This window comes from Electrona antarctica, assembly GCF_951216825.1.
Source record: "Electrona antarctica genome assembly, chromosome: 12".
Taxonomy (NCBI): Eukaryota; Metazoa; Chordata; class Actinopteri; order Myctophiformes; family Myctophidae; genus Electrona; species Electrona antarctica.
The window spans coordinates 7,141,980-7,165,867 of NC_136793.1; the positions used below are offsets into that span (position 1 = coordinate 7,141,980).

The following is a 23,888-nucleotide window of genomic DNA, read 5'->3' on the forward strand; positions in this document are numbered from 1 at the left end:
GATGGACCAGAGGCCTGGTCCGTTACATAGGATGGACCAGAGGCCTGGTCCGTTGCATAGGATGGACCAGAGGCCTGGTCCGTTGCATAGGATGGACCAGAGGCCTGGTCCGTTGCATAGGATGGACCAGAGGCCTGGTCCGTTGCATAGGATGGACCAGAGGCCTGGTCCGTTGCATAGGATGGACCAGAGGCCTGGTCCGTTGCATAGGATGGACCAGAGCCTGCAGTCATGCTTGCCTGCAGGCCAGTCCATAGGATGGACCAGAGGCCTGCAGTCATGCTTGCCTGCAGGCCAGTCCATAGGATGGACCAGAGGCCTGCAGTCATGCTGGCCTGCAGGCCAGTCCATAGGATGGACCAGAGGCCTGCAGTCATGCTGGCCTGCAGGCCAGTCCATAGGATGGACCAGAGGCCTGCAGTCATGCTGGCCTGCAGGCCAGTCCATAGGATTGACCAGAGGCCTGCAGTCATGCTGGCCTGCAGGCCTCTGGTCCATAGGATGGACCAGAGGCCTGGTCCGTTGCATAGGATGGACCAGAGCCTGCAGTCATGCTTGCCTGCAGGCCAGTCCATAGGATTGACCAGAGGCCTGCAGTCATGCTGGCCTGCAGGCCTCTGGTCCATAGGATGGACCAGAGGCCTGCAGTCATGCTGGCCTGCAGGCCAGTCCATAGGATGGACCAGAGGCCTGCAGTCATGCTTGCCTGCAGGCCAGTCCATAGGATGGACCAGAGGCCTGCAGTCATGCTGGCCTGCAGGCCAGTCCATAGGATGGACCAGAGGCCTGCAGTCATGCTGGCCTGCAGGCCAGTCCATAGGATTGACCAGAGGCCTGCAGTCATGCTGGCCTGCAGTCATGCTGGCCTGCAGGCCAGTCCATAGGATGGACCAGAGGCCTGCAGTCATGCTGGCCTGCAGGCCAGTCCATAGGATGGACCAGAGGCCTGCAGTCATGCTGGCCTGCAGGCCTCTGGTCCATAGGATGGACCAGAGGCCTGCAGGCCAGTGTAGCCCTTTATTTACGCTCCATTTGTTCTGTCCTTTAAAAGCCTTTCTGGGTAAAGCCTCCTCTTCATGTACTGTAAGTGTTCCAGAGCCCATTTATAATCACATACATATTTTCTGCTGCCGTTTTTTTATAGGATTAGTAGGTTAATGTTCAAATTAAATGATTTACTTCTGAAATCATCGCACAAATCCCCCGTATAATACTGAGGTTATACTCTGGTATTATACGGTATAATACTGAGGTTATACTCTGGTATTATACAGTATAATACTGAGGTTATACTCTGGTATGATACGGTATAATACTGAGGTTATACTCTGGTATTATACGGTATAATACTGAGGTTATACTCTGGTATAATACGGTATAATACTGAGGTTATACTCTGGTATAATACGGTATAATACTGAGGTTATACTCTGGTATTATACGTATAATACTGAGGTTATACTCTGGTATTATACGTATAATACTGAGGTTATACTCTGGTATTATACGTATAATACTGAGGTTATACTCTGGTATTATACAGTATAATACTGAGGTTATACTCTGGTATTATACAGTATAATACTGAGGTTATACTCTGGTATTATACGGTATAATACTGAGGTTATACTCTGGTATTATATGGTATAATACTGAGGTTATACTCTGGTATTATACAGTATAATACTGAGGTTATACTCTGGTATTATACGGTATAATACTGAGGTTATACTCTGGTATTATATGGTATAATACTGAGGTTATACTCTGGTATTATACGGTATAATACTGAGGTTATACTCTGGTATTATACAGTATAATACTGAGGTTATACTCTGGTATTATACGGTATAATACTGAGGTTATACTCTGGTATTATATGGTATAATACTGAGGTTATACTCTGGTATTATATGGTATAATACTGAGGTTATACTCTGGTATTATACGGTATAATACTGAGGTTATACTCTGGTATTATATGGTATAATACTGAGGTTATACTCTGGTATTATACAGTATAATACTGAGGTTATACTCTGGTATTATACGGTATAATACTGAGGTTATACTCTGGTATAATACAGTATAATACTGAGGTTATACTCTGGTATTATACGGTATAATACTGAGGTTATACTCTGGTATTATACGGTATAATACTGAGGTTATACTCTGGTATAATACGGTATAATACTGAGGTTATACTCTGGTATTATACGTATAATACTGAGGTTATACTCTGGTATTATACGTATAATACTGAGGTTATACTCTGGTATTATACGTATAATACTGAGGTTATACTCTGGTATTATACAGTATAATACTGAGGTTATACTCTGGTATTATAGGTATAATACTGAGGTTATACTCTGGTATTATACAGTATAATACTGAGGTTATACTCTGGTATTATACAGTATAATACTGAGGTTATACTCTGGTATTATACGGTATAATACTGAGGTTATACTCTGGTATTATATGGTATAATACTGAGGTTATACTCTGGTATTATACAGTATAATACTGAGGTTATACTCTGGTATTATACGGTATAATACTGAGGTTATACTCTGGTATTATACGGTATAATACTGAGGTTATACTCTGGTATTATATGGTATAATACTGAGGTTATACTCTGGTATTATACGGTATAATACTGAGGTTATACTCTGGTATTATACGGTATAATACTGAGGTTATACTCTGGTATTATACAGTATAATACTGAGGTTATACTCTGGTATTATACGGTATAATACTGAGGTTATACTCTGGTATAATACGGTATAATACAGAGGTTATACTCTGGTATTATACAGTATAATACTGAGGTTATACTCTGGTATTATACGTATAATACTGAGGTTATACTCTGGTATTATACGGTATAATACAGAGGTTATACTCTGGTATTATACAGTATAATACTGAGGTTATACTCTGGTATTATACGGTATAATACTGAGGTTATACTCTGGTATAATACGGTATAATACAGAGGTTATACTCTGGTATTATACAGTATAATACTGAGGTTATACTCTGGTATTATACGTATAATACTGAGGTTATACTCTGGTATTATACGTATAATACTGAGGTTATACTCTGGTATAATACGGTATAATACTGAGGTTATACTCTGGTATTATACGTATAATACTGAGGTTATACTCTGGTATTATACGGTATAATACTGAGGTTATACTCTGGTATTATACAGTATAATACTGAGGTTATACTCTGGTATTATACAGTATAATACTGAGGTTATACTCTGGTATTATACAGTATAATACTGAGGTTATACTCTGGTATTATACAGTATAATACTGAGGTTATACTCTGGTATTATACGTATAATACTGAGGTTATACTCTGGTATTATACGGTATAATACTGAGGTTATACTCTGGTATTATACAGTATAATACTGAGGTTATACTCTGGTATTATACGGTATAATACTGAGGTTATACTCTGGTATTATACAGTATAATACTGAGGTTATACTCTGGTATTATACAGTATAATACTGAGGTTATACTCTGGTATTATACGGTATAATACTGAGGTTATACTCTGGTATTATACAGTATAATACTGAGGTTATACTCTGGTATTATATGGTATAATACTGAGGTTATACTCTGGTATTATACAGTATAATACTGAGGTTATACTCTGGTATTATACAGTATAATACTGAGGTTATACTCTGGTATTATACGTATAATACTGAGGTTATACTCTGGTATTATACAGTATAATACTGAGGTTATACTCTGGTATTATACAGTATAATACTGAGGTTATACTCTGGTATTATACGTATAATACTGAGGTTATACTCTGGTATTATACGTATAATACTGAGGTTATACTCTGGTATTATATGGTATAATACTGAGGTTATACTCTGGTATTATACGTATAATACTGAGGTTATACTCTGGTATTATACGTATAATACTGAGGTTATACTCTGGTATAATACGGTATAATACTGAGGTTATACTCTGGTATTATACGGTATAATACTGAGGTTATACTCTGGTATTATACGTATAATACTGAGGTTATACTCTGGTATTATACGGTATAATACTGAGGTTATACTCTGGTATTATACGTATAATACTGAGGTTATACTCTGGTATTATACGGTATAATACTGAGGTTATACTCTGGTATTATACGTATAATACTGAGGTTATACTCTGGTATTATACGGTATAATACTGAGGTTATACTCTGGTATTATACGGTATAATACTGAGGTTATACTCTGGTATTATACGTATAATACTGAGGTTATACTCTGGTATTATACGGTATAATACTGAGGTTATACTCTGGTATTATACGTATAATACTGAGGTTATACTCTGGTATTATACGGTATAATACTGAGGTTATACTCTGGTATTATACGTATAATACTGAGGTTATACTCTGGTATTATACGGTATAATACTGAGGTTATACTCTGGTATTATACGGTATAATACTGAGGTTATACTCTGGTATTATACGGTATAATACTGAGGTTATACTCTGGTATTATACGTATAATACTGAGGTTATACTCTGGTATTATACGGTATAATACTGAGGTTATACTCTGGTATTATACGTATAATACTGAGGTTATACTCTGGTATTATACGGTATAATACTGAGGTTATACTCTGGTATTATACGGTATAATACTGAGGTTATACTCTGGTATTATACAGTATAATACTGAGGTTATACTCTGGTATTATACGTATAATACTGAGGTTATACTCTGGTATTATATGGTATAATACTGAGGTTATACTCTGGTATTATAGGTATAATACTGAGGTTATACTCTGGTATTATACGGTATAATACTGAGGTTATACTCTGGTATTATACAGTATAATACTGAGGTTATACTCTGGTATAATACGGTATAATACTGAGGTTATACTCTGGTATTATACGGTATAATACTGAGGTTATACTCTGGTATTATAGGTATAATACTGAGGTTATACTCTGGTATTATACGGTATAATACTGAGGTTATACTCTGGTATTATACAGTATAATACTGAGGTTATACTCTGGTATTATACGGTATAATACTGAGGTTATACTCTGGTATTATATGGTATAATACTGAGGTTATACTCTGGTATTATAGGTATAATACTGAGGTTATACTCTGGTATTATACGGTATAATACTGAGGTTATACTCTGGTATTATACAGTATAATACTGAGGTTATACTCTGGTATTATACGTATAATACTGAGGTTATACTCTGGTATTATACAGTATAATACTGAGGTTATACTCTGGTATTATACAGTATAATACTGAGGTTATACTCTGGTATTATACGTATAATACTGAGGTTATACTCTGGTATTATACGTATAATACTGAGGTTATACTCTGGTATTATATGGTATAATACTGAGGTTATACTCTGGTATTATACGTATAATACTGAGGTTATACTCTGGTATTATACGTATAATACTGAGGTTATACTCTGGTATAATACGGTATAATACTGAGGTTATACTCTGGTATTATACGGTATAATACTGAGGTTATACTCTGGTATTATACGTATAATACTGAGGTTATACTCTGGTATTATACGGTATAATACTGAGGTTATACTCTGGTATTATACGTATAATACTGAGGTTATACTCTGGTATAATACGGTATAATACTGAGGTTATACTCTGGTATTATACGTATAATACTGAGGTTATACTCTGGTATTATACAGTATAATACTGAGGTTATACTCTGGTATTATAGGTATAATACTGAGGTTATACTCTGGTATTATACGAATAATACTGAGGTTATACTCTGGTATTATACGTATAATACTGAGGTTATACTCTGGTATAATACGGTATAATACTGAGGTTATACTCTGGTATTATACAGTATAATACTGAGGTTATACTCTGGTATTATACGTATAATACTGAGGTTATACTCTGGTATTATACAGTATAATACTGAGGTTATACTCTGGTATAATACGGTATAATACTGAGGTTATACTCTGGTATAATACAGTATAATACTGAGGTTATACTCTGGTATTATACAGTATAATACTGAGGTTATACTCTGGTATTATACGGTATAATACTGAGGTTATACTCTGGTATTATATGGTATAATACTGAGGTTATACTCTGGTATTATACAGTATAATACTGAGGTTATACTCTGGTATTATACGGTATAATACTGAGGTTATACTCTGGTATTATACGTATAATACTGAGGTTATACTCTGGTATTATACGGTATAATACTGAGGTTATACTCTGGTATTATACGGTATAATACTGAGGTCATACTCTGGTATTATACGGTATAATACTGAGGTTATACTCTGGTATTATACGGTATAATACTGAGGTTATACGCTGGTATTATACGTATAATACTGAGGTTATACTCTGGTATTATACGTATAATACTGAGGTTATACTCTGGTATTATACAGTATAATACTGAGGTTATACTCTGGTATTATACAGTATAATACTGAGGTTATACTCTGGTATTATACGGTATAATACTGAGGTTATACTCTGGTATTATACGTATAATACTGAGGTTATACTCTGGTATTATACGTATAATACTGAGGTTATACTCTGGTATTATACGTATAATACTGAGGTTATACTCTGGTATAATACGTATAATACTGAGGTCATACTCTGGTATAATACGGTATAATACTGAGGTTATACTCTGGTATTATACATATAATACTGAGGTTATACTCTGGTATAATACGGTATAATACTGAGGTTATACTCTGGTATAATACGGTATAATACTGAGGTTATACTCTGGTATAATACGGTATAATACTGAGGTTATACTCTGGTATTATATGGTATAATACTGAGGTTATACTCTGGTATTATACGGTATAATACTGAGGTTATACTCAGAGGAGTTGTTCTGTGTTGTGATTTGTTTCCCCACATTTTGCAGAAGCCAGTGATAAGCTGACAACTTCCTATATGGCCCTTATCGCCATTACATGGCAGCTCATAAACCCATAAACTGTGGCTTATATTGACCCAGAACGGTCCCAATCTGTGGTTTATATTGACCCAGCACGGTCCCAATCTGTGGTTTATATTGACCCAGCACGGTCCCAATCTGTGGTTTATATTGACCCAGCACGGTCCCAATCTGTGGTTTATATTGACCCAGCACGGTCCCAATCTGTGGCTTATATTGACCCAGCACGGTCCCAATCTGTGGTTTATATTGACCCAGCACGGTCACTATCTATGGTTTATATTGACCCAGCACGGTCCCAATCTGTGGCTTATATTGACCCAGCACGGTCCCAATCTGTGGTTTATATTGACCCAGCACGGTCCCAATCTGTGGTTTATATTGACCCTGCACGGTCCCAATCTGTGGTTTATATTGACCCAGCACGTCCCAATCTGTGGTTTATACTGACCCAGCACGGTCACTATCTATGGTTTATATTGACCCAGCACGGTCCCAATCTGTGGTTTATATTGACCCAGCACGGTCCCAATCTGTCGTTTATATTGACCCAGCACGGTCCCAATCTGTGGTTTATATTGACCCAGCACGTCCCAATCTGTGGTTTATATTGACCCAGCACGTCCCAATCTGTGGTTTATATTGACCCAGCACGGTCCCAATCTGTGGTTTATATTGACCCAGCACGTCCCAATCTGTGGCTTATATTGACCCAGCACGGTCCCAATCTATGGCTTCTATTGACCCAGCACGGTCCCAATCTGTGGTTTATATTGACCCAGCACGGTCTCAATCTGTGGTTTATATTGACCCAGCACGGTCCCAATCTGTGGTTTATATTGACCCAGCATGGTCCCAATCTGTGGTTTATATTGACCCAGCACGGTCCCAATCTGTGGTTTATATTGACCCAGCACGGTCCCAATCTGTGGTTTATATTGACCCAGCACGGTCCCAATCTGTGGTTTATATTGACCCAGCACGGTCCCAATCTGTGGCTTATATTGACCCAGCACGGTCCCAATCTGTGGTTTATATTGACCCAGCACGGTCACAATCTGTGGTTTATATTGACCCAGCACGGTCACAATCTGTGGTTTATATTGACCCAGCACGGTCCCAATCTATGGGACCTATGTGGCGACTGTGGCTCAAGAGGTAGAGCAGGTCGTCCAATGATCCATGGGTCGGCGGTTCGAATCCCGGCTCCTCCTGTCTACATGTCGAAGTGTCCTTGGGCAAGACACTGAACCCCAAATTGCTCCCGATGTGCTGGTTGGTACCTTGCATGGCTTCCGCCGCAATCGGTGTATGAATGTGTGTGTGAATGGGTGAATGTAATGCACAATCTATGTAAAGCGCCTTGGATAAAGGCGCTATATAAATGCACCATTTACCATATTTTGGCTTATATTGACCCAGCACGGTCCCAATCTTCACAGGGCAGAACGTTATCTCTCACTTAGTTTTGTGTCAGTTGGTATTTAACACACCTACGGTGCTTTTGTGGACTTAAAGTTAAACCAAGCCGAGTAGCATTGAGTAGCAGTGTTATTTTTCTCCCATTTAGATCTGGCTTGAGGCCGATTCTTAAAAACGCATTCTATAGTTTTAAGAAAAACTTCAAATTTTTATTTTGGTTGCCATATACTGTAGATGGCAACAACTATACCCCAAAAGGGGTTCCCGGTAATGTTACTTATAGGGGTTCCGCCACTTAGGGGCGGCGGTGGCTCAGGGGTAGAGTGGCTGGATGGTAACCGCAAGGTTGCCAGTTCGAACCCTGTGGGCTCCCCCAGAGTTAGTGTCGAAGTGTCCTTGAGCAAGACACTGAACCCCTAATTGCTCCTGATGTGCTGGTTGGTGCCTTGCGTGGTTTCCGCCGCCATCGGTGTGTGAATGTGTGTGTGAATGGGTGAATGTGATGCACAATCTATGTAAAGCGCCTTGGATAAAGGCACTATATAAATGCACCATTTACCATTTACAACCTGGAGTGCCTATTTTGGGCATGTTATTATAGGCAACAAAACAAAAGTTCTGATCTACAAGCTCACAACACATTGGGGAAAAGGAAAGTTTGATCACGTCGCGTGTTTTATTATTTGAATGTGTGTGTTTTATTCACATCTGTGACAGTAAAGCTCATTTTGAACATTGTCTCTTTGTTGCACAGGTACACTACGCTGTCGTATCGAGCCCCGGAGATGATCAATGTGTACGCAGGGAAGGCCATCACCACTAAGGCTGATATATGGGTAAGGTCCTCTTGTTTGTGTCTACGCTGGTGTCTATGTGGACATGTTAGCGTTTATTCAATGCTGTGTGTGTGTGTGTGTGTGTGCGTACGTACGTGCGTGCGTGCGTGCGTGCGTGCGTGCGTGCGTGTGCACTTTGTGCAGTGATCAATTACAGCAGTGTACAGTCCACTTTGTCCATACCCGAGTGGAACAGTAAGAGAGTGGCGACACGCTTTGATCTCGCCACAAAGCGAGTGCCTATGGGCTATAGTTCCAAACATTGGAACTATCCCATTGAGATAGAATGAGCACTTCCCACATTCCATTGTTAACAATGGGAGGCCAACGCCAGTGTCGCCACTCTCTTACTAGATTACTCTGGTCCATCCTATCCGGTACGTTACTATAGTTGTGATTTGAACCGCCAAGAGAGAGTGCACCGTGCACAGGACATGTGAATGAGTGTCACATTATTGCTACTAGTACCAAAAAACACGAGGTATATAAATGATATGAGTCAAACCTTGAACTGTCATGTCCGACTATGCTGAGAGCGTTGGGCAGATTGAGACTATGCTGAGAGCGTTGGGCAGATTGCTGAGAGCGTTGGGCAGATTACGGACGGACTTTGTGAAACTTGTTGCTGACGGACTCGCCCTACCTGTATGTACATTATGTTGCTATTGATGGAGACACAGATATTTAACCCATTCTGGGCGGGAACCCATTTTGGTGTTTTAAGCATTATGTATACTTAACTATTGAAACATAGCAGATCTTCAAGCTCATGGCGAGCTTGTAGATCTGCTATTTATTTTTTTTAATCGTGAAAATGTGGCGCAAAACCTTTGAATATAATTATATGCTTTCAGAGTGAACAGAATCTTTGCTTCTGGAGGGTCCCTGGAACAACATATTTTCAGATGGGGGTCGGCAGCCAACTACATATAATCTTGGGGGTCCTTGAAATGAAATAGTTTGAGCACCACAGTTTTTCAGAAAAACTGGCACGTTTTAGAAGGCATTTGTAGTCTAAAAATGGGTTACCATGAGGAGGGAAAACAGGTAAACAAAGTTGCTGGACAACAACCAGTTCAGCCTGCATTACATGCAGGTATAATTTGACCGAAGAGACTGGTTTGAACTCAACCTGGCAACCTGAGAGGGCCTGGGGTTTCTTTTTTACTTTGAAACTGAGAATTATTAACCCATTCTGGGCGGGAACACTTTTGGTGTTTTAAAAAGCATTAAGTTATACTTTGGCTATTGGAAAAATATCAGATCTACAAGCTCATAGCGCGGCACCGAGTGCCGCGCTATGAGCTTGCCCGATGTGTCTTTCTGGAGCTAATCTTTTTTTCAAATCTATTTGACATTCGTGAATATTTTTTCATTTTGTGAAGGGTCTCAATAGGGATGGACATTTCCAACTGTACTCTGACCCATTTATTATTATTTATTTATTTTACCAAAAGTAGCGGACGACGTACAAGCTAAAAGAAAAACGCATCGCAATATGTTTTCCCCAGAATAGGCATGCTGGGGTATTAACAGAAACTGGATAACGGTCTTTGAAACATGCCGCCTTATCAAATCATGGACAAATATGTCCAATGCCAAGTTTGAAAGTGGTGGTTAACTATTGAAGCCCTATTGGCAGCCCTAGCTGTCCAGGGCCCGGTTGAGCCTGTCTGTCTGGCACCCTGGCAGTTATTCTAGCCTCTAGCTGTTCCCGCCCCGGGCTGTGTTCCTCCACGATCTGTCCCTCCGCGGCCTCCTTTCCCCCCCATAAAACATTAAGCACGCTCATTCATAACACTGTCTGGGTTTGGAGCACACACACACACACACTCACACACACACTCACACTCACACACACACTCACACTCACACTCACACGCACACGCACACACACACACACACACACACACACACACACACACACACACACACACACACACACACACACACACACACACACACACACACACGCTATCTTGGCCAGTTTCATTGACTGGGTGTCGGCGGCATTTCTGCTTCAGTAAGCAGTAAAATGATGAGGGAGAGAATAACCCATTCTAGGTGGGAACCCCTTTTGGTGTTTTAAGCATTATGTTATGCTTTAGCTGTTGGAAAAATAGCAGACCTACAATCTCTACAAACTTGTAGGTCTGCTATTTTTGAGAAATGTGGTGCGAATCTTTGAATATATACTCTTTCAGAGCGAACGTTTTTTAACTCAAATCTTTGCTTCTGGAGGGTCCCTGGAACTACATATTTTCAGATGGGGGTCGGTCAGGCGGCCAAATACATATAGTTTCTGGGGGTCCTTGACATGAAATAGTTTGAGAACCACTGACATAGAAACATAGGTTTTTCAGAGAACTGTCATGATTTTAGAAGACATTTTGTAGAATGGTCCTGGGGTCTAAGTGGGATAAACCAGGGTACAGACAGAGTAGAGGTGACGGTTCTTCCTAAACTGGATTCAAAGCCCAGACATGTATTGCTGCCATGCATGTGAGTAAGCAGCAGGCAGCGAGCGGCTGTATCCGGTTGAACCAGAAGGACACCTGTTAAAACAGCATTTTTACTGCATGCCTCCGAACTAGCCCATTATGGGCTCCATTTCCGTCACCGCTAAACCCCTTATCCCTAGACTTCTTTTCCTTTTTTTCCCCCACTATTTTGCACAACCTTTTTGAATAGTTCAAATGGCCAGTCTACAAGCTCACACCGTGTCGATGTAGATTGGCTAGTTGTTGAACTATTCAAAAATGTTTTTCAAAATAGTAAAAAAGAGGTAAAGAAGTTTAGGGATAAGGGCTCGATGTGTCTTTCTGGAGCTAATCTTTTTTTTTCAAAATCTATTTATATTTGACATATTCGTGAATATTCTTTTCATTTTGTTAAGGGTCTCAATAGAGCGTCGCAGTCCCGCCCCCTACCATGGACCAGGAAATGATTCTCCGTTCATTTTCCTCATAGACATTTCAGAAAGTATTTATTTAAAGACGTTTACGCCGCGGACAAAGCCAACTCGAGTCGTGACAAATCATGACAACAAACACAATTTTTTGGGCCGAACAAATAATTAGAAAGAAGAAAAAACCGGCAGGTTACAACACTTTTTTTGTGGTTTTTCTTCTTTGTAATTATTTGTTTGGTCCAAAATATTGTTTGTGTTGTCATGAGTTGTCACGACTCGAGTTGGCTTTGTCCGCGGCGTAACCGTCTTTAAATAAATACTTTTTGAAATGTCTATGGGAAAAATGCATTGGGATTCATTTCCTGGTCCATGGTAGGGGGCGGGACTGAGACGCTCTATAGTGATGGACATTTCCAACTGTACTCTGACCCATTTATTATTATTTATTTTTTTAAATTTTCTTTGTCAAATCGTTTCACCAAAAGTAGCGGACGACGTACAAGTTAAAAAAAACGCATCGCAATATGTTTTCCCTAGAATAGGCATGCTGGGGTATTAACCCATTTTGGGCGGGAACCCTTTTTGGTGTTAGCATTATGTTATGCTTTAGCTATTGAAAAAATAGCAGACCTACAAGCTCATAGCGCGCCACCGAGTGGCGCGCTACGAGCTTGTAGGTCTGCTATTTTTGAAAAATTGAACGACTGATATAGAATCATAGCTTTTTCAGAAAATTGTCAGGATGTAGAAGACATTTTTAGAATCTGATCTCAGGTCAAAATGGGTTAATAACCGGTTAACCTGCAAGAAAACAACATGATATTTAGATTAGAATGAACCCAATTGAGTCTGTGACTCACTCCCAAATTAACACAACGCCAGGAATCCATTTGCGGTTGTGAAACTGTTACGAGCCTGGCTGTTAACTTCCTGAATTGCGTAAGTTCCGTATGTAGGTATTTTCCCCTGTTTTTACTTGTTAAGGCAGCACCATGGGCAGCCATCGTAAAGCTAGTTGCAGCTTCATAACGTGGCGATTCACGCCACGTCCCTTTAGCAACATCTACCTCCAACTGTAATGAAATTAAATGAAATGATTACTATATTTACCCAGGGTATCTGGGCTAAGCTCAAGAACTTGTTTCCAGCCAGGCCCTGCTCATAGAACACATTTCATCGTAGTGGTTCAATGCCTTGTTCAAGGGCACTTCAGCGGTGGTAATTTTAACGTGTCGGACCGCTGATTCGAACTGGCGACCTTCCGGTATCAAGACCGCTCCGCTATCCGTTCGGCCACCGCTGTCACTTTTTCATTGCCAATTTAACTGTAGTTTTTAACCATTCAACAGTATTAACTTAATACATTTGTAATGACGGGTTAACCCATTTTGACCTGAGGACGATTTGAGTTTAAAAACGTTCGCTCTGAAAGAATATATATTCAAAGATTTACGCCACATTTTCACGTCATCGAAAATGTCCCCCCCCCCCCCCCACATTTTAGCCGATGAGACCGAAAATCTTAAAATGTGAATAACTCTTGATCTAAATCATTCCGTCCAATTCTAAGCAAAGATTATGTTTTAGACGGGCCATCGCGGTCCCGTCGCTAGTCGCGTTAGAATTAATCATACCTCCCGTTGTTGTCGTTCGCCTCGGGAGTGTTTTGGCTACATCCGGTCTACATCCGATAACATCCGGTCCGTCGCTAAATGTGCTCCGCTGCTATAAATCGCTGGGCGCTCTGATATAACGGATTAAATAACCCCGGGCGTTTGGTGTGTTAACAGGTGTCAAATTATTAACCCATTTTGGACTGAGGTCGATTTAAAAAAAAAGGCTTCAAAATCCTAAAGTTTTTCTGAAAAACTAATGTTTCATTTTTTTTTTTTATATTTATTTTATTTGGAAAAAGCAGTACAATAACAGCATTTCTATGCATACATAGGACACAAATGCAGTTCCCAGGATTTTTTTTCCCACTCCTCTTCCCTCCCTCCCCTCCAAGTGACTCCATCTCCAGTGTCTCTGTAACATCCTTGCTTTCTTCAGGACTACATATGGCATCAAGTCAACACTTAACAGGGGCAAAGGGCAATATCGCTTCAGAGTGTACATTTCAGAAGGAGAAAAGGAAGAAAGAGTGGGCAGACAAAAAGAAAAAGACAAAAAAAACAACAACCAAGAAACGAAAGTATTTACAATATTGCTGAGGGGAACAAAAACAAAACAGCTTTGGACTTCGACCATGAGAAGAGGAAGGGTGTCTTAAACATTTTCTACAAAGATCATAAAGCAGGCTATTAGGACCAGTGAGATCACACAAAGTCAGCTCTCAGAGGGGCAATGTGTACTATCCAGTTGTTCCAAATTTGGTAGAAATTGTCTAGTCTAGTTCTATGTATGTTAATTTTTCCATTTTGAAAATATCCAGGACTATTCCGTGCCAATCGTCCATTGTGGGTGTGATTGGGGTTAGCCATCTTCTTGTTATTGACTTTTTTTTTGCTGGCTGCCAAGAGCACCTGCAGTAGCTTTGTGTATCTCGTCTGGTTAAGACATTCAATGTGGCCCTATGTCAGTGGTGCTCAACCTTTTTCATGTCAAGGACCCCCAGAATTATCTCTATTGGGCCACGGACCCCCATCTGAAAATATCTAGTTCCAGGGACCCCCCAGAAGCCGCAATATTTTAGTTAAAAATGTTCGCTCTGAAATATATATTCAAAGATTTGCGCCACATTTTCACGACTTTTCAAAAATAGCAGACCTACAAGCTCGTAGCGCGCCACTCGGTGGCGTGCTATGAGCTTGTAGATCTGCTATTTTTCAATAGCTAAAGTATAACATAATGCTTAAAACACCAACATGGGTTCAATAAGGGGCCTATGTTCCCCCTCAGCCCTATTTAAATGGGTTCAATAAGGGGCCTATGTTCCCTCCTCAGCCCTATTTAAATGGGTTCAATAAGGGGCCTATGTTCCCTCCTCAGCCCTATTTAAATGGGTTCAATAAGGGGCCTATGTTCCCTCCTCAGCCCTATTTAAAGGGGTTCAATAAGGGGCCTATGTTCCCTCCTCAGCCCTATTTAAATGGGTTCAATAAGGGGCCTATGTTCCCTCCTCAGCCCTATTTAAATGGGTTCAATAAGGGGCCTATGTTCCCTCCTCAGCCCTATTTAAATGGGTTCAATAAGGGGCCTATGTTCCCTCCTCAGCCCTATTTAAATGGGTTCAATAAGGGGCCTATGTTCCCTCCTCAGCCCTATTTAAATGGGTTCAATAAGGGGCCTATGTTCCCTCCTCAGCCCTATTTAAATGGGTTCAATAAGGGGCCTATGTTCCCTCCTCAGCCCTATTTAAATGGGTTCAATAAGGGGCCTAATGTTCCCTCCTCAGCCCTATTTAAATGGGTTCAATAAGGGGCCTATGTTCCCTCCTCAGCCCTATTTAAATGGGTTCAATAAGGGGCCTATGTTCCCTCCTCAGCCCTATTTAAATGGGTTCAATAAGGGTCCTATGTTCCCTCCTCAGCCCTATTTAAATGGGTTCAATAAGGGGCCTATGTTCCCTCCTCAGCCCTATTTAAATGGGTTCAATAAGGGTCCTATGTTCCCTCCTCAGCCCTATTTAAATGGGTTCAATAAGGGTCCTATGTTCCCTCCTCAGCCCTATTTAAATGGGTTCAATAAGGGTCCTATGTTCCGTCCTCAGCCCTATTTAAATGGGTTCAATAAGGGGCCTATGTTCCCTCCTCAGCCCTATTTAAATGGGTTCAATAAGGGGCCTATGTTCCCTCCTCAGCCCTATTTAAATGGGTTCAATAAGGGGCCTATGTTCCCTCCTCAGCCCTATTTAAATGGGTTCAATAAGGGGCCTATGTTCCCTCCTCAGCCCTATTTAAATGGGTTCAATAAGGGGCCTATGTTCCCTCCTCAGCCCTATTTAAATGGGTTCAATAAGGGGCCTATGTTCCCTCCTCAGCCCTATTTTCCCTCCCTTCATCCAGTCACGAGTATGATCGTGTCACATGGTCTCTCCCTGCCTTCTTTGTCTGGCACAATCTTTTATGCTGCTAATTAAAGCACGCATGTCCAAGAAATGTCACATCCACTTGGCCTTGAGAAACCTCTTTTTTTAATGGGTTTATTTGTGCTGCAGCCTTTGGTCAGGACAGCAAACGGTGGCCTGTCTGTGCACCTCCTACCCTCTCACTTCAGTTCTACGTATACTAGCTGTAATAGACAATTATGACTGTATTTTTTGATGCCAGTCTTTTTTTTATAGCTCGCTAGATGAGGGGCTCTGAAGATATGGCTATGTTGGTTATTTGGTCACCACTTTGGTCCCAAACACATCTAGAACATGGGTTGCCAAAGTGAGGTCCGGGGACCCCTAGGGGTACTTGATTGCTCAATTAGAGATAGTTAGGAACCAAATGGACCCTTATGGGTCTGTAACTCAGAGAGTTACAGATTAACTCTCAGAGTTAAATTAACACTGGTTTTACGATATAAATTGGGGTCCCAGAGATAGAAATGCCATTAAATCGGGGGTCCGTAGCATAATGCGTGTGAAACTGGGGGTCCATGAAATGAATATGTTTCGGAATCACTGCTAGAGCCTTATCGGGGTCACTGCAGGCAAATGTTTCCAAATGGGGGTCCGTGGCCTAATAAATGTTGATTTGGGGGTCCTTGACACGGAAAGGTTTCGGAACCACTGATCTAGAAATGTGTTTTGTCTGGATTGCCATGGAATGTTCTGTGCAACCTTCATGCTTCCCAGAGGATGACCCTTTACTGGCTTTGGTTCTGTGCAACCTTCATGCTTCCCAGAGGATGACCCTTTACTGGCTTTGGTGACCCCCGGAAAGAGATTTAAAAAGTACCAGCTGAATTAACTGCAAAGAAACTTTTAATTCATGCTCCCTGGAAGGAGATTCTACAAATGCCTTCTAAAGCAGTAGTTCTCACACTTCCGTGCCAAAGATCCCCCAAAATGATATGTATTTACTTAGATGTTGCTCCTGTTGTAAAATGATTTTGTGCCGTGTATTGTATATTTTAACCCATTTAGACCTGAGCTCGATTCTACAAAATCCTGACAGTTTTCTGGAAAACCCCATGTTTCTATGTCAGTGGTGCTCAAACTTGTTCACGTCAAGGACTCCCAAAAATATATGTAATTGGCCTCTGACCCCCATCTGAAAATATGTTGTTCAGCAAAGATTTGAGTTAAAATCGTTCGCTCTGAAAGAATATATATATATTCAAAGATTTGTTCCACGTTTTCACGATTTTTCAAAAAAATAGCAGACCTAAAAGCTCGGTGCCGCGCTATGAGCTTGTAGATCTGCTATTTTTCAATAGCTAAATTATAACATAATGCTTATAAAACACCAAAAGGGGTTGGTTCCCGCCCAGAAAGACAAGTCTTTATTATTATTTGTTTTATTATTGTTTGGACCCAATGTTTTATACAGTTGTGTCAATGAAGTAACTACAAGGGGTGACCTGAGGCCAAAACAAAGGTTATGTACAGGGGTGACCTGAGGCCAAAACAAAGGTTATGTACAGGGGTGACCTGAGGCCAAAACAAAGGTTATGTACAGGGGTGACCTGAGGCCAAAACAAAGGTTATGTACAGGGTTGACCTGAGGCCAAAACAAAGGTTATGTACAGGGGTGACCTGAGGCCAAAACAAAGGTTATGTACAGGGGTGACCTGAGGCCAAAACAAAGGTTATGTACAGGGGTGACCTGAGGCCAAAACAAAGGTTATGTACAGGGGTGACCTGAGGCCAAAACAAAGGTTATGTACAGGGGTGACCTGAGGCCAAAACAAAGGTTATGTACAGGGGTGACCTGAGGCCAAAACAAAGGTTATGTACAGGGGTGACCTGAGGCCAAAACAAACCGTTTTCAAAGGCCTGCTGTAGGACCACGTCGTACCAGTTGGGTGTCAGAAGCAACACGGACTCTAGACTTCAGACTTCAGGCTTGTTTTGAGGACACTTTTTCCAGCGTAGTGCGGCACCGAGTGCCGTGCTACGAGCTTGTAGGTCTGCTATTTTTGAAAAATCGTGAAAATGTGGAGCAAGTCTTTGAATATATATATTCTTTCAGAGCGAACGTTTTGAACTCAAATCTTTGCTTCTGGGGGGGTCCCTGGAACAACATATTTTCAGATGGGTGTCGGCGGCCAGAGATTTTTACAAAAATGTTTAGATTTATATTATCGTTAAAACAATGGCTTCCCTTTTCGTATTGCAACTTTTCAGGACTAGAAAGCCTGCAGTTTCTATTAGCTTGTATTCCCCATCGATGATGTCACTGGTGGACGGGTTTCTGAACTGCCCACAGCCCTCCTAGGAGACACAGGCCGAGTACAATAAAATTGCGCCATTATTTCCATGATTATTAGTGAGGACCTATTATATGAAGATATGTTGAGAAGTGGTCCTTTAAGGTTTGAAAGTGTTTGAGTCTGGTTCAGAGTTCAGAACATGGGGTTATCTTAAAATCATCTCGTATAAGCGTTGTGGTCCAAAAATAAACAAAGCGTCTCTGCGATATTGTCAGGGGGGGTGTCTCTGTATCGTTTATGACAGTCAGTCACTCATATATGATACAGTCTGTTTTAGCGGAAATCTAACTAATTCAGCAGCAGCAACAATAGCGTTTTCTCTCAGTCAGTTGATTCTTCATATCCATATGAGTGAAACGGCCTTTATGATTTGTTTATTTTTCAAACACAGTTCTTATATGAGACGATCTAAAATCCCCCCTATGGGGATAACGATGCAAATAAAACCTGTTGACTTAGAGCGCCCTCTACCGAGCTCTTCCGTGCTCTATGTACTTATTATTGTCTCCACCAGGCCGAAGGCATGGGGAGAGAGTATGTTTTGCACTCCGTCCGTGTGTGTGTCCGTCCGGCCGAAGGCATGGGGAGAGAGTATGTTTTGCACTCCGTCCGTGTGTGTGTCCGTCCGTCCGTGTGTCCGTCCTTCCTTCCGTCCGTCTGTGTACAGCTAATCTCCGGCACCGTTAACCCGGTCGATGCCAAACTTTGCACACACACTCCCTAGATGCCAACGATGAACCTCTGCCCCAAATTTTCCAGAACGGCCTGTTATAGCGCCACCATGAGGCAGCTTTTCACATTTCTTTTACCTAAAACTGCACCGATCTGCGTGAAACGTTGCATGCACACTCCCTAGAGGCCAAGGACAAACCTTTGACTTGCATTTTCCACATCTGCCTTTTATAGCGCCACCAGTAGGCCGACTTTTGTAAAACACATTTTTTGATATTACTCCTCCAGATTCTGTCCAAAAATCTCACAAATCGTTACACAGTATCTCTATGGTCATGTGCTCAAGTTGGATCTGTCCGATATTTCATATTCCATCCTAATTGGCTATAATTGGCTTTCACAGTTTGCAAGATTGCCCCGTTTTGAACAAAAGCCTCAAATCATGAACGCAGCATGCAATTTACGTGAAATCTTTCACACATTTTCTTACTAGGCTGAGGAATATATCCCACCCTTTTCACATTGGCCTGTTATAGCGCCACCAACAGGTTGATTTTTGCAAAACACATTTTTGGAACAAAATGCCTCAAGTCATCCAATTGCCATCAAAGGCAAACATGTTTATATTACTCCTAAACATTTAGCCAAACATCTCACACAGTCCTATCCTCCTGGTGGAGACCTGTGCCCAGAAGGGCACTTTTTCTATTTATACTATATTATGGCACTTTTCCAAAAGTATTGGCCTGACTTGACCCGGTTCTACCAGCTGGTTGTCAATAACAGTTTCTGCTGCTAACATTTCACCATTGATTTCACATTATAGTTTAACCCATTTAGACCTGAGGACGATTCTACAAAATGGTTTTCTAAATAATTACAGTTTTCTGAAAAACCTACGTTTCTATGTCGGTGGTTCTCAAAGTTTTTAATGTCAAGGACCGCCAAAATTACCTTTAAATTACTTGGCCACCGACCCCCATTTGAGCCACAGACCACCGTTTGAATGAGATTTAGCCTCTCAGACACAAAAACTTAAGAATATTGTGTTGTCGTTGATCAAAAATAACAATTCTTCTATACATTCTCTAATTCACCCTTTGTCAAGTCCCGCCCATGGTTGTGCCCCTCTTCGCACCCATTGGTTGCTGTTTCGTGGTTGGACAAAAATCCTTTCTCTCCATCCACTGCCATTGAAATAAGGTGTTTTTCAGTTGCTTCGTATTGATATTCTGTGCGATAAATTCTTATTTTACACTTGGTGTCAGTAAAGAGGAACATCACAGGTGCAACATGGTGACTGGGCATATCATGTTTGTTTTTAGTTTTTTCCAAGAACGATGTTTTACCAAATTCAACAAACAAGGCGGAACAAGGCAGAAATAGCCTGCTGGTTAGTCAGTCAGGGACCAATCAGAAGGCTGACAAAGGGTGAATTGCGTAGACTTCTTGTAAATGAAGTTATGCAGATGTTTAACAATATTTTTGATAATTTTTGTCGAGTTGAGCCAGCAGTGGTGCAGTGGAAAAAGTGCCATTTTGAATGAGCTGATGTGGAGTCACGACGGCTTATGTAGTGTGTATGAATGTCTGTGTAAACTGTAAATGATTGAACGTGCATTGCATGTACAGTAGATGACGTAACGTATGGCTCTTTATTTTGCAGGCACTTGGATGCTTGTTGTACAAGCTGTGTTTCTTCACCCTGCCGTTTGGGGAGAGTCAGGTGGCCATATGTGACGGAACCTTTATCGTTCCAGACAACTCCAAGTTCTCCTTGAAGTTGCACTGCTTAATACGTAAGTAGATGTTCCTTCCAACCTGCATTCATTAAACCATGCACTGCTTAATACGTGAGTAGATGTTGCTTCCAACCTGCATTCATTAAACCATGCACTGCTTAATACGTGAGTAGATGTTCCTTCCAACCTGCATTCATTAAACCATGCACTGCTTAATACGTAAGTAGATGTTCCTTCCAACCTGCATTCATTAAACCATGCACTGCTTAATACGTAAGTAGATGTTCCTTCCAACCTGCATTCATTAAACCATGCACTGCTTAATACGTAAGTAGATGTTCCTTCCAACCTGCATTCATTAAACCATGCACTGCTTAATACGTAAGTAGATGTTGCTTCCAACCTGCATTCATTAAACCATGCACTGCTTAATACGTAAGTAGATGTTGCTTCCAACCTGCATTCATTAAACCATGCACTGCTTAATACGTAAGTAGATGTTGCTTCCAACCTGCATTCATTAAACCATGCACTGCTTAATACGTAAGTAGATGTTGCTTCCAACCTGCATTCATTAAACCATGCACTGCTTAATACGTAAGTAGATGTTCCTTCCAACCTGCATTCATTAAACCATGCACTGCTTAATACGTAAGTAGATGTTGCTTCCAACCTGCATTCATTAAACCATGCACTGCTTAATACGTAAGTAGATGTTGCTTCCAACCTGCATTCATTAAACCATGCACTGCTTAATACGTAAGTAGATGTTGCTTCCAACCTGCATTCATTAAACCATGCACTGCTTAATACGTAAGTAGATGTTGCTTCCAACCTGCATTCATTAAACCATGCACTGCTTAATACGTAAGTAGATGTTGCTTCCAACCTGCATTCATTGAACCCATTCTGGGCTGGACCCCCTTTTGGTGTTTTGTTTAACCCATTTAGACCTGAGGACGATTCTACACATGTCTTCTAAATCCTGACAAGTTTTCTGAAAAACCTCATGTGTCAGTGGTTCTCAAACTATTTCATGTCAAGGACCCCCAAATATATATGTAATTGGCCGCCGACCCCCATCTGAGAATATGTTGTTCCAGGGACCCCCCCAGAAGCAAAGATTTGAGTAAAATGAAAGCACCACATTTTCACGATTTTTCAACCGCCAGAGCATAACATAATGCTTAAAACACCAAAAGGGGTTCCCGCCCAAAATGGGTTAAAGCATTATGTTATACTTTAGCTAATGCAAAATAGCAGATCTACAAGCTCATAGTGCTGCACAGAGTGCCGCGCTATGAGCTTGTAGGTCTGCTATTTTTGAAAAAACGTGAAAATGTGACGCAAATCTATATATATATATATATATATATATATATATATATATATATATATATATATATATATATATATTCTTTCAGAGCGACCGTTTTTAACTCAAATATTTGCTTCTGGGGGGAGGCCCCAGTGCCTCAAATCTTTGAATATATATTCTTTCAGAGTTTCAGTTTTTAACTCAAATCTTTGCTTCTGGAGAGGTCCCCTGGAACAACATATTTTCAGATGGGGGTCGGCGGCATATTACATATAATTTTTGGGGTCCTTGACATGAAATATTGAGAACCACTGATATAGAAACATGAGGTTTTTCAGAAAAAATGACATTTTAAAAAGACATTTTTTAAATGTCGACGTCAGGCCTAAATGGGATAATGTCCAAATTGAGAAATTGATTTTACACACACACACACACACACACACACACACACACATACACACACACACTAGTTCGTTTAAGAAGGTGACGATATGTAATACAGTTGCTGTTGTATATAGGACGGTCTGCCATAAGTTCCAGTTCTTAAATGACATTGATTATGTTCTGGCCCACCGTCTAATGACTTAGAGAAAATAAAACTGTCCCACCACGGCCAAACGTATTTGCCGACCCCTGCCTCCCCCTTTGACCTCTGGGACAGGAGCATCCTCAGGGTGCATGTGGACCCCTTGGTGGTCCCTGGACTTGATACGGGCACTCTTGTTTAATTCATTTCGACCTGACACTAGATTCTACAAATGTCTTCTAAAAAACCTGAAAAACCTATGTTTCTGTGTCAGTGGTTCTCAAACAATTCATGTCAAGGACCCCCAGAATTATATGAAATTGACCCCCATCTGAAAATATGTTGTTCCAGGGACCCCCCAGAAGCAAAGATTTGAGTTAAAAACGTATTTTTTCACAATTTTTCAAAAATAGCAGACCTATAAGCTCGTAGCGTGGCACTTGGAGCCGCACTATGAGCTTGTAGATCTGCTATTTTTCAATAGCTATAGTATAACATAATGCTTAAATCATCAAAAGGGGTTCCCGCCCAGAATTGGTTAATTCATTAACCATTCATTGTTTTTGGGTTTTTTTTAGAACGTCTTGTGTGCTTGTTTTTTTTTTGACGCAGACAAATGGACGTGTCATGTAGGCCTTCATGCTGTCTTTGTTGTGTACAAACAACAACATTCTCGGTTTCTGTTGTGTAAAAAACATGACGTAAACATTTAAGTACAAACCTGTGCTGTCAGTCAGTCTGGACGAGGCCGTCCGTCTGACAACTATTGTTTTGAATGTCTTACCCAAATATGTGTACTAGTGTACCTCTTTATCAGAGAGGAGCATGGATCTTGTGTTTACCATGTGCCATGGGCCATTATTTGACAAAGGGCTCCCCCCAGTGGCCAAAGGTGCACGCTGTATGTCACAGCCGAAGCATGCAGTAGTTTGCATTTCTATTTTTATTTTAGAGAAAGCCGTGACGGTTTCGATTGATTTCAGTACAGTATGAAAACCAACTAGTAGATATAGTACATGTCA

At 40.7% G+C, this 23,888-nt stretch overlaps 1 protein-coding gene across 1 annotated transcript in view; it reads left to right on the forward strand.

Annotated features, from left to right (window-relative positions):
* Positions 1-23,888, forward strand: part of bmp2k (BMP2 inducible kinase) — a 121,941-nt gene that overhangs the window by 67,989 nt on the left and 30,064 nt on the right. Inside the window, exons 5-6 of the mRNA XM_079516017.1 lie at positions 9,247-9,328; positions 20,944-21,076. Of these exons, the coding sequence (XP_079372143.1) occupies positions 9,247-9,328; positions 20,944-21,076 (215 nt within the window). The remainder of the gene's footprint in view (positions 1-9,246; positions 9,329-20,943; positions 21,077-23,888) is intronic.